We start from the raw sequence: 17523 nt of genomic DNA on the forward strand, positions 1-17523 counted from the left end.
GGTCCACAACGACATCAGTCTTTTTTTTTTTCAAAATTTTTATTTTTTTTTGTTATTGGGTCATTTTTTTTCTCCAGATTTATTGTATTAGTTTTTTTTGAAAAAAATTATTTTGTAATTCATTTCTTTTGTGTTTTTTATTATTTCCATTTAGATAAATAAATTCTGTCCTTAAAAAAAATTATTTATTTTTCATTTTTTATTATACACTATACACAATTTTTAACACCAAAAAAATACACTATACACAATTTTTAAATAAAATATATCTATTAAAAATTATTATATACTCAACATTCCAATAAATTATTTTACAAAAATTTATTTAATTTTAGTAAATTATTTATTTTATTTTCTTTTATTCCTATTTATATTATCAATTTTGTTCAAATTATAATTTTAAATTTCTGTTTTAATCCATTTTTTATAAAGTATTTTTAATTTTATTTTTTTATTATATTTGTTACAAATTATTTTATAAAAAATTATTTAATAAGTGGCGCTATAGCGATAGCGACAGTGTGTCGCTATAGGCCATGCGACCACCTTTAATTTTTTTTCTTCTTTTATTTCATTTTATATTATTAATTTTTTTCATATTTTAATTTTAAATTTCTGTTTTATTCGTTTAATAATTTTAAATACTTTTAAATTTATTTTTTTTATTAAAATTGTTACAAATTATTTTATAAAAAATTATTTAATAAGTGGCGCTCTAGGAATGTGTCGTTATAGACCATAGCGACCACCTTTTAAATTTTTATTATTATTATTTTCTTTTATTCCATTTTATATTATGAATTTTTTTCATATTTTAATTTTAAATTTCTGTTTTATTCGTTTAATAATTTTAGATATTTTTAGTTTTATTTTTTTAAATTATATTTGTTAAAAAATTATTTTATATATATTTAATGGCTGGTGCTATAGGCTACAACGACTTCATTGAAGCCATTTTGAGTCGTTATCGGCTGTAGCGACTTCCATAATATGATTTTCATGGCTTCAAAAAATACACGTGACACATGTCATTATGGCCCAAAAGTGTAAATAATTTGAAAACAGCCTCATTTACATAAATAGTTTTAAAAATTATCCCAAATTGGTCAATCAGCCTAAGTGCACTCCTTCAATTTGAAAAAGTTACTTAAATAAATGGGGTTGTTTGACCAATTTGGGATAATTTAGTATACATAATTTTAAAACAGTTCCATTTACGTAAATAGTTTTAGAAACTATCCTACAATGGTCAACCAGCCGTGCACTTACATACATTATGTTCTTTTCCGATGATAATTCTCCGCATTATTTTTTAACTAATAATGAATTTTTATAAAAAAAAATCTGACCGTTAATTTTTAGTAAAATCTTATTTTTAATTAATTATTATTTTTTTGACAAAACTTGAATTTGATAGACAATACTCGAATTAATAATATATATATATATAAATAATATTTTTTTATAATAATTCATTAACATGCTTTTTTCTGTCTGTTCTGTATCTTATTTTATTTATTTCTTTTTTGTCCTTCATAATTGTAAAATTTAGTGTAAGTATGTTTTTTTAAGAGTAAGTTACTTGTTATATATATATATATGATGAGTGTTTGTTAGTTGTGAAGAACCTTATCATAGGTGGTGACGAAATAGAGAGAGAGAGAATGGATTTCAGTGAGTTGAGAAAAGCGGTGGAGGATGTGGAAGCGGTGGACGCTAACGCTCACAGCTTAGTTTCTCTCGATTCCAACTATGCTTTCATCCATGCTTTTTCTGCACCACACTCACTATCTTTCAAGGTATCATACAATTTTCTTCATTTCTTTCATATGCATTCTCTTCCTTCCTTCTCTGCTTTCAAACCCTTTTAATTTTTCTCCCTAACTTTACTTTCTTTACAACTGCATTGCATCACTTTTTTTCACTTTACAAAGGAAACTACACAAATTAAATAAAAGAAGATCAAAATTACACAATTTTAAATCAAAATTTCGATTGTTAGGATCATCAAAATTAAAAAAATTCAATAGTTTTGTTAAATTGAAAAGTTAAAAATAGTTGAAACAATTTAGAAAAATATAAATTTACCCTCTTAATATTATAATACTAAAAGTTAATCTTTTAATACAAGAGCTCGTGCCACATTGCTTATGCACGTGTCCTATATTTCTTCATTGTCAGACTTCGTACATGCAGTTTTTTATTTTTATTTTAAAGTATTCTTAAAATTAACTTTGTATGACAATATAAATATATATCATAAATTTAAATTATACTGTATATGTTTAAAAATGTTTATTTATTATTATTTTATTATGATATAATTATATGTTAAAAATATTTATTCATCCTAAATTTAAATTGTATAAAAATTTACTTGTTAAATACGAGTTTAATTTGTATGCTTTTTATCAAGGCTATATATATGCTTATTTCAAAAGTTAATAAGTTATCTAACTTTTAATTATAAATTTTATTGTAAAATAATTGCAAGCTTAGCTATTTTGATCATTACACACTTAAAATTATTTTTGACAGTAAGTGTGCAAACTATCTATTAATGATCGCAATCTTTTAAACAATATTCTTTAGATGAATAAATGTTAACAATATTTATTTCCAAATAAAAATAACTTTATGTCAGTTAGAGTCACCTTATGTTTCAGAATATTAAAGAAAACTCACGTTTACTTAGATCTTATTAATTCAAGATTAATTCAACAAAATATCTAAAGACCCACATCTGCATCATCTACCTTCTGTTACTGTATTTGAAGAACATTTTCTTTTGGTCATGAAATTTTTATTTGTTTTATGCTGCGAACTTATAGGCACATCGAGAGTTGCTTTCATGTAGAGCTAGTACGTGGGTATCTTAGCCTGACCCATTATAGCTTGAGTAATAAGTGGGTTAATCCATTCACTTCTTATTGATGAGTTTAAAAAAAAACCTCATCACTTTTTTTTTTTGGTTCAAGTGAGGGGCAAACAATCCCCACAAACTAATTAAGTCCACGCGGAAACATAGTTGACATTACATTAGTCAAAACAACATTCAAAATTAAATATAAAACAATCACTTTTTTTTTTTGGTTCAAGTGAGGGGCAAACAATCCCCACAAACTAATTAAGTCCACGCGGAAACATAGTTGACATTACAGTAGTCAAAACAACATTCAAAATTAAATATAAAACAATCATAAATACGAAGATTTACAATGAGTAAAATAGTCCATGGTTGACAAGTTTATTTGCTACTTGATTTGCTTCACCCAAAATATGAAATCATTCCAATTATTTACTTATTTATTGTCATAAAAATGAGGATATATATATATATATATATATATATATATATATTTTTTTTTTGTTGTATTTATTAAAATATATTATCACCATAAAATTAAGGGTGTAAGTAGATATGGGTAACCCATAAATCTGAATTGACTCAAATCAATTCAATGAGTTCAAATCAGATTCTTTTAATATTTTGGTTAGACCCAATCTAATCCAACCAAAATTAGACATTGTACAAGTCGGGTAACGGATTGTGTTTTCAACTCGTTACCCGACCCAACCCGGTCATATATAATAATAATAATAATAATAATAATAATAATAATAATAGTGTTCGAATGATCATTTGTTTAAGACAATATACACTATCACTATTAGTTAGTAAGGAGTTTGTGTTTTAGGTTGGTAGAATTGTAACAATATAATATATTTATTTTAAATTTTATTTTTGTATTAATTAATAGTTTTTTTAGTTGATAATAATGCAACAAATTAATAAATTTATTTTAAAATTAAATTTGTATCATTGTTTACTTTATAGGTTGATAACATTATATTCACAACAATGTATCAAATGATTACATTTATTTTGAAATATTTAAATTTTTACAAAAATAAATAAATTTAATTATATTGACCCGATTAACCCAAATCAACCCAATATGTTTATGATTGTGTTGGGTTGGATTGAGTTTTTAAAATTTTTTACACAAACTCAGCCTAACCCAACCTATTAAATTTTGATTGGGTTGGGTAATGAGTTCATCCAAACTTGGTTCAACTCAACCCGCTTACACCCCTACATAAAATATGAAGGACCATGATCTTTTAAATATAAATACAAATTCTTATCATAGCAGATACAGTAAAAACACATATTAACTATTCCCACCCATACATCATAAAACCTAACTAAAGTAGTATAAAAATGTTATCTTAACCCAAACACAAGTATAGGTAAAAATAGTCTTTATGCGTCGTATCTTCCTAATGGTCTTCACAATCCTCTCGATATTTGTATTGTTAAATCAACTTGGTCACTATGCTTGACAATTATCTTTAGTATATCCATCAAGTACATGCACAAAAGAGAAACAAAGGAGTGAAGGTTTAATGATCTCAACTTATATACATACTAAGGGTAAAGATACTTATCCTAAGACACACAAGACTTTATGGAGGAAACTATAATTAGTTATAGTTATACTTACCGGACATTGACTATGTTAAATACGAAGGTAAAACCATTTACCATTAAACATGCAACTCAAGGTGGGAACTAGAATTTGTTCTAATTATACTTACTTGACATTGACACAATATCAATCCATACTACCCAGAGCCGTCAAAGTGAATTTTGACCCGTGGGCCAATTCGACTCACCTTAAAAACGAGTAGGGCCAGGCCAAAAAAAAATGAAAAAAATCATAATGGGTCAAAAAATGTAATTCGGCCCACCACATGACACACTTACACCTCCATCAACCTAGCTAACTCACTAATAACCCACTTAATCATTTATTATTATATATGTATTATTTAAACAAGATACCATTATTTTTTGTAGATAAAGATAAAGTCAATGTTAAACAACATAAAATTGCTATAAATTTATCTATTCAAGCCTCCAATGAAATTTAATATCGATGAATAATCACTCTCATAAAATGATTTTTATTTTTATTTTTTTGATTATTTAAAGTTTTAAATTTTTAATTTAAGTTTAATGTTATATTCATGATACTTAGTTTCACAATTTTTACTTTAGATTCTAATTTATTTTAAATTAGAATATATATTTTTTTAAAATTAGGTGGGTTGGTGGGCCAACCCGTTTAGCCCACCAACCTGTGGTGGACCAGGTTGGGTTAGAAAATTTTAGACTTTAAGGTGCTCACACTAGGATAAGGAGAGATTCCACTATGAACAAAGGAACCTTTGGAAATCCTCATGTGTAATCCAAGAGTCTTCAAACTTGAAGAGTACCTCTTTATATAGAAATACACATAAACGGGTACTCTTGGAAACTTGCATCAATAAGATCACAATCAGAAATCATTTGTTGGAAGTTAGCCATGCCTTAATAAGGAAGATGAGTGGCTCATCACAATTTGGTGAGTTAAATGGGTTGACTCACTTAAATTCTAAAAAAAATAAAAAATATTAAACTTTATAAGAAATTGCATATTATAATTTTATGTTTTAGAATTACAATTATGTTAAAAATAGAACCAAAAAAAATATAAAAAAATAGACATCAACCACAACTAACTTAATTAACTTATAATATCAAAGTTGTTATATGAAATATTAATAAATAGTATCAATATTAGGTGGATCAATCCAATCTTAGTGGGTTTAGTCAATTTTTTCTTACAACTAAAATGGATAAAAAAAATCTTAGCCCAACCCAACTCAAGCCCTTGGTAGACCGAGTTGGTTTACGGATTCTAGCTTATTTTGACAACTCTAATTTCATGTATCACTTTTCATTTTGGTCTCTAAATATAGGTTATAGTCCTTACATGATTAATTTTTATGTTTTAGTTCCGGTTGTTAGTTTTCACTTTTCAGCCGATGTTAAACCATCACAAGATGAATATTTGGATTCAGTACAAGTATTGTGGATAAAAATAAAGTTTTCATTAAAAATATTGTGCACCCATATATAACACGCTGAACGAACTAGCGTTGATAGAATATTTTTCTGGTACCAATGTGTTTCGGTCTTCTTGTTATGATTTCACTTGTTGTAAATGTGAGATGAAGTGAGTGTGTCTGGAGTGTGAACCTTCTTCTCTCAGCGGTTACCTATGTATTTCTTGTGGACAAGGTTATTGCACGATGCCATATTTTTGTGAAATGGAGTGGATAGTTGACACATTCTAAAGGATTTAACTTTGGGAGTTAAATACTGCATTTAGTTGATCATTCGGGGTTTAGATTGTTTACTTGCTTCTTTAGGGTGATTGAATTTTGCAGTAACAATACTGAGCAAAGAAAATAATTAATGCTAAGATTAGATTAATTTAGTTATGCAGTTCATTAGTGATAAACAAAAAGTAAAATGAATCTCCATCTTCTGTTCATACATAGCAAAACATAAACCTCATTTTGTTTTAAACAATATTTTATAAAATTGTGTAAGCAACTGTGAAGTGCCTGCAGCATGAAGGCTAACTCGTGAAGTTCTTTAATGTGCATTAGTTTACAGCTCAACTTCTTCTCTAAAATTTTTGTTTGAAGAACTTTCAGCTTTCAAGTTTCAATATTTTCTGTCTGGAATCTTATTATGACAGCTTATTATGTAATGTCAGAGAAATTTAAGAGATATTGCTGAGCTCTATGGATCCAAGCTATCTTTGCAAGCTGTTGAAGAATACCGTAGAGTCTCTGGAATGCAATCTATCTGCTCGACATGCTTCAAAGCTGCAAGAATCACTTCCATACTTATTGATGATGGCTTAGAATTGGACAAAAAGCATGATATAGAGTGGCATAGGAGTTATACACCTCATGTTGGTAGGATCTTAAGAATTGAACAGTTGGCCGAGGAAATCCTTGATGGGGTGAGATACCTAAGTACATTTACTTTTAATCTGCATTCCCATGATTATTAGGCCTCTTTTATTGTTCTCTTTCTTTTACTTCTATTGGTAACCATGTAATCTACTTAGTTTTCTCTTTTCATAGGCTATGTTTTCTCATTGCTTGCTGAAAGTTTATTACAATATTTAACAGGGAAAAATTCATTATGGTATTTATTTAATGTTACAGTTTAATTCCACATGATTAGTTATGCAGGGAGGAAGGTAACATATTCAAATCCCTTATGTATTGTTGAAAATAGTATGCAAGCATTTTATAAGATTAAAGAAAAAAACAGAAGCTTTGAAAGTATGAGACAAAAAATGTTGTGTTTTACAAGGTTCATTTCAGACCAGTAGTTTTGCATATGGCCTTCTATTATGTGTGCATTCATTCCAAAGGCTTCATCTTCTTACTTATTTACAGCATTGTTTAAAGTGTTTTGGCAAATTAACGTTTGAATGTCTTAAGTACAATCTGTTTGAGAATATTCTTTTAGTAGAGATTTCTTAGTATTTGTTAGAAAGAAAATTTTCAATTAAATTATACTTTATTTTTTTATAATCTAAATTATACTTTATATTACAACTTTCTGTTTGGATTTTTTGAATTGAGTGTTAAACAACAGCCTATACATGTGCTCATGGATAACTTTAAGAAAAAAAAAAAAACGAAGGAAGAAACTGACAAGTGATTTATTTTTTAACATAAGATCCTAAAGTATTTGAAGGAATTTTTATATTTATAGTCCCTAGGATGTATAGATTTCAAAGACATCAGAGCATGATAGCAAGCCATAGAGCTATTTTCTTTCCAAGAGAACCAAACTTGATCAAATGGGGATAGGTCCTCTGCTTTGCTTGGTGCCTATAATTATAGCTTGGTAATTCATGTGAAGGTCTTCTAGGAACTTCAGGGGCATACTTTAGTTTTGGTGCTTTTCCTCTTATCTTTAATTTTTCTGAACAGTGAATGCTATTATCTTGGGGGATCATTACTCAATTGTTAAGCCTAAGTGAAATGAGCGAAGTTGAAGAAATTAAATCTTGTTGGGGAAATTATTCTCAGCAAAACTCTAAATTAAAGGCTAGTGTTGTTAGCTAGGACTTAGGAAGATGCAATTGTTCAATTGCATATTTTGCCAATTACATCCTTCTATTTGCAATTGTATTTATATTCTCCCCTAAGTCATCCACGTTCTTGTTATGTTATCTTATATCTAAATTTGATGTTCCCTGAAGGACTTGGCTGATGGATCTTCTTGGACACTGGATTCATTTACTAAAGCATTTGTCTCAAAGTTGAAATCATATCCTTTATATGTGTTCTCTCTCTCTCACACACACACCACACACACACAAAAAATGCCTTCTTAGCTTTATAAGAATATAATGTCATAGCTGGATTCCTTAGCAATATTGTTACAGTTGCTGGTGAGATCTTTGGATTGAAAAGCATAGCTGCGTACCGCAGTGGCCTAGAAATCAATACCAAAGTCACTAAGCAGGATGCTGAGGAGGGTCTGAGGCAAGTGTTGATTGGTGAGTAGAGTATGCAGGTAGGTTTTAATTTGATCTGTTTCAGGATATTCTTGCTCACCATTCTATACTTTCAGCTAGGAAGCCTGTCCGTATTGCAAACAAAAATCTTATTGACTACATCTTCTTACAAAGTTTGGAAGTTGCTCAATCCTATGACTTACCAATGCAGATACACACAGGGTAATGGATGGTTTTCAATTGTTTGATACTTTTACATATATTGATATTCAACACATCACTGATGTTAGTAAGGTGAAATTTAGTTGGTGCCTTGTCCACTCCTAGGATTTACCACACTTCTCTTAAATGTCAAAGACGCAGCTTCTTTTTCTAGTTATAGCTGTCATGGTACATATCACCATGATTTTCTGCTTGATAATATCTCTTACTTTTATCTAGTATACTAATTTGTTCTTTTGTTGTCTAGCTTTGGAGATAAAGATCTTGATTTGCGACTTTCCAATCCTCTTCTTCTACGTGCAGTCCTTGAGGACAAGAGATTTTCGAAGTCTCGAATTGTTCTTTTACATGCATCCTATCCATTCTCAAGGGAAGCATCATATCTAGCATCTGTTTACTCACAGGCAAACATTCTGGAACTCAATGTCTTGGTATTAGAATATTTGAATGTGGATTATAGGTTCACTGACAGGTAACACAATCTTCTCCTTCAGGTCTACCTTGATTTTGGGTTGGCAATTCCAAAGCTTAGTGTACATGGGATGATTTCTTCAATGAAAGAGCTGTTAGAGCTGGCCCCAATAAATAAGGTATAATATAAACAATACAAATAATATTTCACTAAGAAAGTAAGAATAGAAATTTCCAGGTATAAGTATAATTACCCTGCACTATGAACTAGTGTCTAGTACAATATAAATCGCGTGTTATGTGTAAATTGTAAGCGTATAAGAATCCTCTATAATGGAATTAGAATCATCTCGAACTTTAGAGTTATCAAATGAAACATGTAAATTACAAGAGAATGACTTCTAGCCATGACATTTAATGTACACTTTGCATTGCAGGTGATGTTCAGTACCGATGGCTGTGCATTTCCTGAAACATTCTACTTAGGTTGGTTAACATTTATTATCCTAAATTTGAAGATTATACTTGAGTTTTTGTTGTGGTATTTCAGTTTCTTCTGCCTATTTTCTCTTGCATATTACCACCATCCCCATGTGAGTTTTTACCCTCCCCATTAAGTTTATAAATTCTTTTGAGACCTAACAAATTGATATCCTGATTCTACTGAACTATTGATTGAAATTCTTATATATGGAAAATGAGAACATCGTTTAGCTTTTTGTTGCATTTATTGTCTTTGAAAATTCCCACCTCTTTACTCATATGGTGTGAAGATCACTGGTTAAAACTATGAGTTTGCTTTCACAGGTGCTAAGAAGTCCCGTGAAGTTGTTTTCTCTGTTCTTCGTGATGCATGCATTGATGGTGATCTCTCAATTCCTGAGGCTGTGGAAGCTGCAAAGGACATCTTTGCACGAAATGCAATCCACTTTTACAAGATTAGTTCTGCTAATAATGGTGTTAGTGCAGCTAACGGTGTTGTTAGTGCAGCTAACGGTGTTGTTAGTGCAGCTAACGGTGTTGTTAGTTCAGCTAATGGTGTTGTTAATTCACAAAGTAATTTGCCCCAAAAGTTAAATGATGGCTTAGACTCTGATGTGTCACTGGTTCGTCTCATGTGGGTTGATAGTTCAGGACAGCACAAATGTCGTGTGAGTTTCCCTCGGGCCCTTTGCTGTTACTTCATTGTTCATATCTTTTGTAGCTTGAAACCTGTTACTTGTGAACCTTGGGAGGAAAATATAGAAAATGTTTACTTTGAAAGTTCAAATGGTAGAACAATTCTTTATTCTCTTCAATAAAGAAATTAAATTAAATTGTATGGTTCTCACATCAATCATGCTGTATATCGTAGATTGCATTTTTCTTCTTCTTAGATATCATATTAGTATGGGAAATAAATAAAAATGAAATGTACCAAATGAAAAAGATTTGCTATTGTTCTGCATCAATACATAACATGTCAGTTGCACCTTACCATTCTGTCTTCCAGAAGAAATTATGAAAACTATAAAAATTTAGCTGCATCTTATCTTTGCAGATATGTTTGATAATAATTGTCTATTGTCATTGTGAAATTTGCCAAAATGTTAGAATAGATTGATCAAGTTCCTGAAAATAGTAAACTATAATTGTATAGTTTACACAGTGAACAGAAGTCAGGAAGAATGTTGAATGGATGCTATTGCAGTCACTATTGTCATGTAGCAGGTTTAAATAACCTCTTACTGGACTTGTAGACACATCTATGATGCTTAGGATACTTGTCACAGAGAAGTTTTCCTGACTTCCTGCTGTCCTTTCTTACATTTTCTAATTTGTTATACAGAATACTGCAAAAAATTATGTCTGTTAGGCATTTAAACTTCTGACTTTCCAGGCCCATAAAAGATCAACGAAGACAGTTTAGGAATTATTTATTTAAATTACATTTTGAGATGCTGTTATTTTATTTCAGGCGATTCCTAAAAAGCGTTTCATTGATTCTGTTGCAAAGAATGGGGTTGGTTTAGCAGTTGAGACTATGGCATTCTCTTCTCTAATCGGTAGACCTGCCAAAGGGTCTGGTCTAAATGCAGTTGGTGAAACAAGATTAATACCTGATTTGTCTACAATGAGGAGAATCCCATGGTAATAGTATCATCCTTAAGAGGATATCTGAGCTTTCATAATTTGAACTTGTTTTGCTATTGATTCTCAAGTTATCAAACATAATATTATGTAAATTTCTAATATCCCTATTAAAATTAATAAGAATGAAAAAATGAAAGGAAAATATATTGTTTCTGCCCTTCAAATAAAGGGATCTATACAGTGAATTTCAATTGAATTGTTACTTAGGCCCCCCTATAGTTGAATTATAGTTGAGTTACAATTGCACTGCTACTTAGTTCAATATTTATTATACGTAGATTTCTTTCTTATATTTTTTTTCAGGGGTAGGGAATTTATGCCATGTGTAGTTGTTTTAAGTCTTTATAAATTGTATAAAGTCCTCAAAACGGTACACCCACCGACTTCCCTCTCATTTCTTTCTGTTTTCTAATTTCAATTTAGCATCATTGATCTGTTTATCATGTTGTGCAAGTCTCTTATTTCTTTTTCTTCTTTCCGTTAGATACTTGTGTGTTGGATTGTTGCCAATTTTTCATATTTATTAAGTAAATAGCAATTGCATGGATCAAGAACTTGTCTCCCTTCACGGAAGTTTCTTAAGGTGTAGGATTTTTTGTTTTGCAGAAATATCTTCTCGAGAAGACAGTTCAAATTTGGTTATCTAATGAATCTCTCTTTTGTATAGGAAAAAGCAAGAGGAAATGGTTTTAGCTGATATGTACATTAAACCTGGTGAAGCTTGGGATTTTTGCCCAAGAGAAGCCTTAAGAAGAGCTTCAAAAATTCTGAAAGATGAATTTGACTTGGTACGAAACAGAGTTTACCTTATCTGTTGGGATGTACGACGGTGTTTAACTTTTCCTGTGTTTCCACTTTCAGGAAATGAAAGCAGGATTTGAGAATGAATTTGTTCTCTTGAAGAACATCTCAAGGTATGATATATGATATTATCTATTTTGTGATCTAAATAGTGCAATTCAATGTGGCGATTTGTTAAGAATGTGGAAAAAAAAATATTTCAGGGAAGGGAAAGAGGAATGGGTACCGTTTGACTCGAATCCATACTGCTCCTCATCATCATTTGATGCTGCTTCACCTGTATTTCATGAAGTAGCTGTCGCTCTTCATTCCTTGGGAATTTCAGTAGAACAGGTAATGTGAAATGATCAATTGTAAATGTACATATGATATGGCTTTGAATGGTTTTCATTGGATGCTATTTTTATCTTCTGAAAATTGCTTTCACATAAATAATTCCAAAAATTACTTCGAACTTAAACCAAATGACAACCTCAGAAGTAACAGTGATTACCAGGACACCACCAAAACAGAATAATCTTAAAACTGAATGTAAGCATTGAAAAGCCCAACAAACATGAATCAATTCTGTTTAAGCATGGCCAAGGTCCCTAGAAGGATCATTCTCACTAGCATATGTTTGAAGACATTGCTTTAAGCTTCTTTTCTACTTATCACTTTGTCACATGTGGTCCATTTTTTGAACTTATCGTTTTTATATTACTGTAGATACATGGTGAGTGTGGAAAAGGTCAATTTGAGCTGGTTTTGGGATATACCATTTGTACTAAAGCAGCAGACTACTTAGTTTACACCCGTGAAGTTGTTAGGGCAATCGCTAGAAAGCATGGAATGCTGGCAACTTTTATTCCAAAGTAAGTGGCAAAGATTGTTATTGGTTGGTTTGATTATATCAATATGCTGTCTATGTAATTCAGATTTTTGGACCAAGGAGAATCAATTTTTGCTCCTTAAACCTGCATTGAAGACTTTACCAGCATATTTGACACCATGTGGACATAATTGTCTTGTGATGTTGTAAATGCATTCTACTCTATCCCTCAACTATAGAAGCCCATGTTTGTTCCTCTTTGATCCTGGTCGTGTAGATAAAAATACCCTCCTGATTTGAATATATTATTCTAACAATATTTGAGCAAGAACCAATAGCCTTCAATAAATAGTTGATCTTCAGAAATGTTTCTATTACTACCACTTTAATATACCCAAACAAATTTACAATCAATGCTTAACGTAAACAGGCACATGCTATTACACAGGAGTCTGTATAGACTCTACTTTATAAAACTTAATTACAGCTGATGAACCTTATCTATTGCTTCTAGTGTAATGTTTTCTTAAAGCTCAAAATTTTGAAGTAATAAAGTTTTCTCTCGTCACATTGAAGGTTCTCATTAGATGATTTGGGTTCGGGATCCCATGTTCATCTTAGCTTGTGGCGCAATGGCCAAAATGTATTTATGGCATCTGATAGATCATCTAAGCATGGAATATCAACTCTGGGAAAGGAATTTATGGCTGGAATTCTACTTCATCTTCCTTCAATTTTGGCAATTGTAGCGCCACTCCCTAACAGGTTGCTCTCTTATTATCTTATTCTTGCTCTTTTGAGAAAAGCTGGTTTTATATATGTTATGGCATTATATCACTAATTTTGTTAGCGTAATGAAGCTTAAGTTGTTACGTACGTGAAGGGCTAGGATTTTTTTTTTTCATCTACAAAAGCATTATAGTAAAATACATATGCAAAGTTTGTATATTTGCTAACCTTAAGTTAAAAAGTAATTAGTTTATACATTGATAATATCCAACTACAAAACTTCATGTATAATTTTAGCAATAACAACCAAATTCTAAATTTGTAGAATAAAACAGATAGACAAGGCAAGTGTACCTATGTCCTCAAGAATCAAGTGGCTGTTTCTATTATATATCAGAAGAAAATTACAATATCACCCCTGTACCATACCGTGGGGAGCTATCCTCACCCCACTTATAGCATTTTGGATACACGTTATAATTCACATGCACACATTTCAAAGCTTTGTTTACTCAGAAGCAACAAATTGAAGGTTTCAAATGAAAACGTGATTTGAGTCTCTCAAACGAAAAAACAAACATGCTCTTAGTCATAACCCAATGGGCAGGCGGCACAAGCCCAATGGTTAGATGTTTTCACACTGTTCCATTCTGCTCCAGTATCTAAAAAGAACTGAGTTTTGATTGATTGACATTATAAATTTTTTTACATTAAAGTATAGAAACTGAACTCAGTTAAAAATGGGTAAAATATAAGCTAGTGATCATCTTTTGAGCTTCTTCCATTATTTACTTTTACAATTATGCTGCTATATGTTTTCTCACTACGCTATTCAAATTCTTCACAGTTATGATCGAATACGACCCAACACATGCGTTGGTGCATACCATTTCTGGGGAAATGAAAATAGGGAGGCTCCATTGCGAGCTGCAGCTCCACCTGGAACTCCTGATGGTCTAGTGAACAACTTAGAGGTGAAATCATTAGATGGTACTTCAAATCCATACTTGAGCTTAGTTGCCTTAATTGCTGCTGGCGTTGATGGCCTTCGTAGGCATCTTTCTCTCCCTGAACCTGTTGGTAAGATCATATAAACCTTGATTATATTTTTTTTAACAGCATGCATTGTGAATAGTGTTTGATTAGAATATCAACCATGAGCTTATACGATGTTCAAATAATTAGTTATTTTATGTTAGTTCGTATTAACTTAATGTAACATTATATATATTATGATTCTTTCTGAAATATTGTAAGCAACTTCACCATTATGCTCTTCTATTGCTGGCATAACTTAGTTATGCTGGCCAAGCATCACCATTAAGTTAATTTAAGAATCTCAAGAAGGAATATTCATAAGAGAACTTAGCTGACTATGTTTAATGTGATCTCTCATCCCAATCATGTTTTTTCAATCTACATGACTCAAATTCGAAATTTTGTTTAAAGAGATCGAGTTCAGTATCATTGAGATTAACAATTTGCTAGTTTTTTGTGTTCTTTATAATGGTTGCATAAATTTTTGTGTGGTACATATAGTTTTCATCAGTACTCTATAGTCTATATAAATATCGATCAAACAATGAACTTGTCATTTCATGTGTGATACAGATGCAAATCCAAATCCGGAAATCCATCAGAGATTGCCAGCATCACTTTCTGAATCTTTGGATGCTCTCCAAAAGGATGACTTCCTTAAGGACTTCATCAGTGACAAGTTTCTAGCTGCCATAAAAGCAGTTCGAAAGGTATGATTTTGGTTTAGATGCTTTTCAATTTATAATTCCTTATGATATAAAATGCTTTCACACTTGGGTAACTAGTGAGTTACATGGTAGAGATATAGTAACAGACTAACAGGCTTTAATGGGTTGTAATATCTCCTGGATAGTTTTTAATTGCGACTTGCCTTTGCTTCTTTCAGATATAATAAAGAAAAATAGAAAAGGTGAAACGAGTCTTTTTTTCTTGATTTTTTTTGAAAGCATGTTTTTCGGAATGAATTTTATCTGTTCTTAAAATTCTTTCCAGCATCAAACTGTCTAGGGGCTTAATCATGCTTTATCTTGCTTAATTATTGATAATTTATTTAAAAAATATTAAAATTTAACCTATAAATAAAAATAAAAAGAATAAATTAAAAACATTATAGTCTTACAAGAAAAGTTCTTATTGAAAAAAAATAGTTAAAAATCTCATCTTTAAATAATAGTTTTTAAAAACACTCTTGTTCAAAATAACTATTTTAATTTATACTAATTAATAAGGATGATATTTTTTTTTAGTGTATACATTTTATCGACTATTTTATCCTTAATTTTTAAAATACTTTTTTACTTCCCATATTTTTTATTTAGCTTTTTTTTTTTCTTTTCATTTTCTCGTAATTTTATTTTTCAACATTTCACACTCTTTAAATAATCAGTTAAAACCCTTCACATTCTCTAATGGTTAATTATTCAAACATATTTAACATGAATTATTTTTATTATCTATTTTATTTTTTATATTTTACATGAAATGCACCAATGCACAAAGTACCATTTTATGCCAAGGTGATATATATGTCTGCTATTAACTTCTTTTTTCTACGATAATATGATTTGCTTAGCCAAGGTGATAGTTTTGATGCTTAATGTGACTTATTCTCAGGCTGAAATCGACTATTACTCGAAGAACGAGGATGCATACAAGCAACTCATACACCGATTTTGATCTACTTGTGTTTCTATGCAAGACTTGTTGGAGCATAATTTACATTCTGCTGATTTCTTCGCGATGAACATTCGTCGTTGTTTGCATTTAAAATTCTGAGCTTTATGGTTCAAGCCTTTCGGGACAAAGAAATTTATGGTCATTCGTATTTGCTATTATTTCGGATTTTAATTTGTTCATTGTACGGTATAAACTTTGGTTTCATATAATTAAAATTTATGTTAAATAAATATTTTTTAATATAATAAATTATTTATAATTGAAATTTTAAATAGATAATATTTAACGTATAATTTATATTTTGTAATTAAAATAAATAATTCATATTGTAATATAAAATTTATTTTTACTATTTACAATTTTTTAAAATATTAAAATTTAATTTAAAAATACATATAAAAAATGATAAATTAAAGAGTAAATTACTAAAAAAAATTCATAAAATTTCTCTCATAGAAGAAACACTTTAAAAACACTCTTGTTCAAATAATTAACCATTCTACTTTATTTAGAAAAAGAATATGTATTGATCGTTGAGTACTCGTGGATCTGCAGTATTTTCTTGTTGCTATGGGAAGATTTGAACAAATTTATCCTATTTGCTGTAAGATCGATACACCAAAAGCACTACTAGACCGAGTGAATTTTGACCATATAATTTAAGATGACATTTAAAATTAAAACTAATTATAATAATTTTGATCATATATATATATATATATATATATATATTTGAATTTAAAATTTTAACAAATTAAGAATGACATGTTTTCTGAAGGGAGGTAAATTAAGAGATTAAGTCATTCGAAAGACAATAAAATGCTTAAAGTTGTCAAAAATTCATATAAACAATACTTGCAAAGTCTGTAGAACCAAAAACAAATCTTTATTAGTGATATTTTTGCTTAATTATGCTTCTAATCCTTCAAATTTAGGGTAATTATTTTTATTGGTCTTCTAAAATTAAAACTTGTATTTTTAATTCTTGTAATTTTAAAAATATTGTTTTAGTTTTTATATATACTTTTTTTGTCTCTCAAATTTAAAACTTATATTTTTAGTCTCTAAAATATAATTTTCTTATTATTATTTTAGTCCCCCTTCTCAAATAATGTTGTTGGTAAATTTGTCAAATAAAACTCAATTTGTTACACAAAATTCTCCTATTAGCATTTTTGTTAATGCATCATATTAAACTAATTGATACTACATAATTGTCCTAATTTGTTACTGTTAATTATGCTTTTAGTGATAATAAAAAACTAAAATAATATTTTATTAAAATTACAAGGATTAAAAAGATAAATTTTAAATTTA

The 17523-nt window shown here is 29.7% G+C and overlaps 1 protein-coding gene across 1 annotated transcript; it reads left to right on the forward strand.

Annotated features, from left to right (window-relative positions):
- Positions 1-1612: 1612 nt before the first annotated feature.
- LOC109795515 (protein fluG) lies at positions 1613-16383 on the forward strand. Its single transcript, XM_083060624.1, has 18 exons — positions 1613-1799; positions 6615-6866; positions 8127-8193; positions 8310-8426; positions 8501-8606; positions 8854-9010; positions 9101-9196; positions 9455-9503; positions 9825-10168; positions 10975-11147; positions 11818-11938; positions 12012-12064; positions 12155-12284; positions 12660-12805; positions 13339-13527; positions 14339-14571; positions 15103-15239; positions 16144-16383. Exons 1-18 carry the CDS (start codon positions 1665-1667, stop codon positions 16204-16206), a joined length of 2568 nt encoding a protein of 855 aa, XP_082916750.1. The 5' UTR covers positions 1613-1664; the 3' UTR covers positions 16207-16383.
- Positions 16384-17523: the final 1140 nt, after the last annotated feature.

Source organism: Cajanus cajan, chromosome 7, assembly GCF_000230855.2.
Source record: "Cajanus cajan strain Asha chromosome 7, NIPB_CcT2T_4, whole genome shotgun sequence".
NCBI lineage: Eukaryota > Viridiplantae > Streptophyta > Magnoliopsida > Fabales > Fabaceae > Cajanus > Cajanus cajan.

Coding starts and splice junctions, on each gene's coding strand:
- LOC109795515 (XM_083060624.1), top strand. CDS start 1,665: ATGGATTTCAGTGAGTTGAGAAAAGCGGTGGAGGATGTGGAAGCGGTG. Junction 11,148..11,817: donor ACAATGAGGAGAATCCCATG/GTAATAGTATCA, acceptor TCTTTTGTATAG/GAAAAAGCAAGAGGAAATGG. Junction 12,285..12,659: donor TGGGAATTTCAGTAGAACAG/GTAATGTGAAAT, acceptor ATATTACTGTAG/ATACATGGTGAGTGTGGAAA.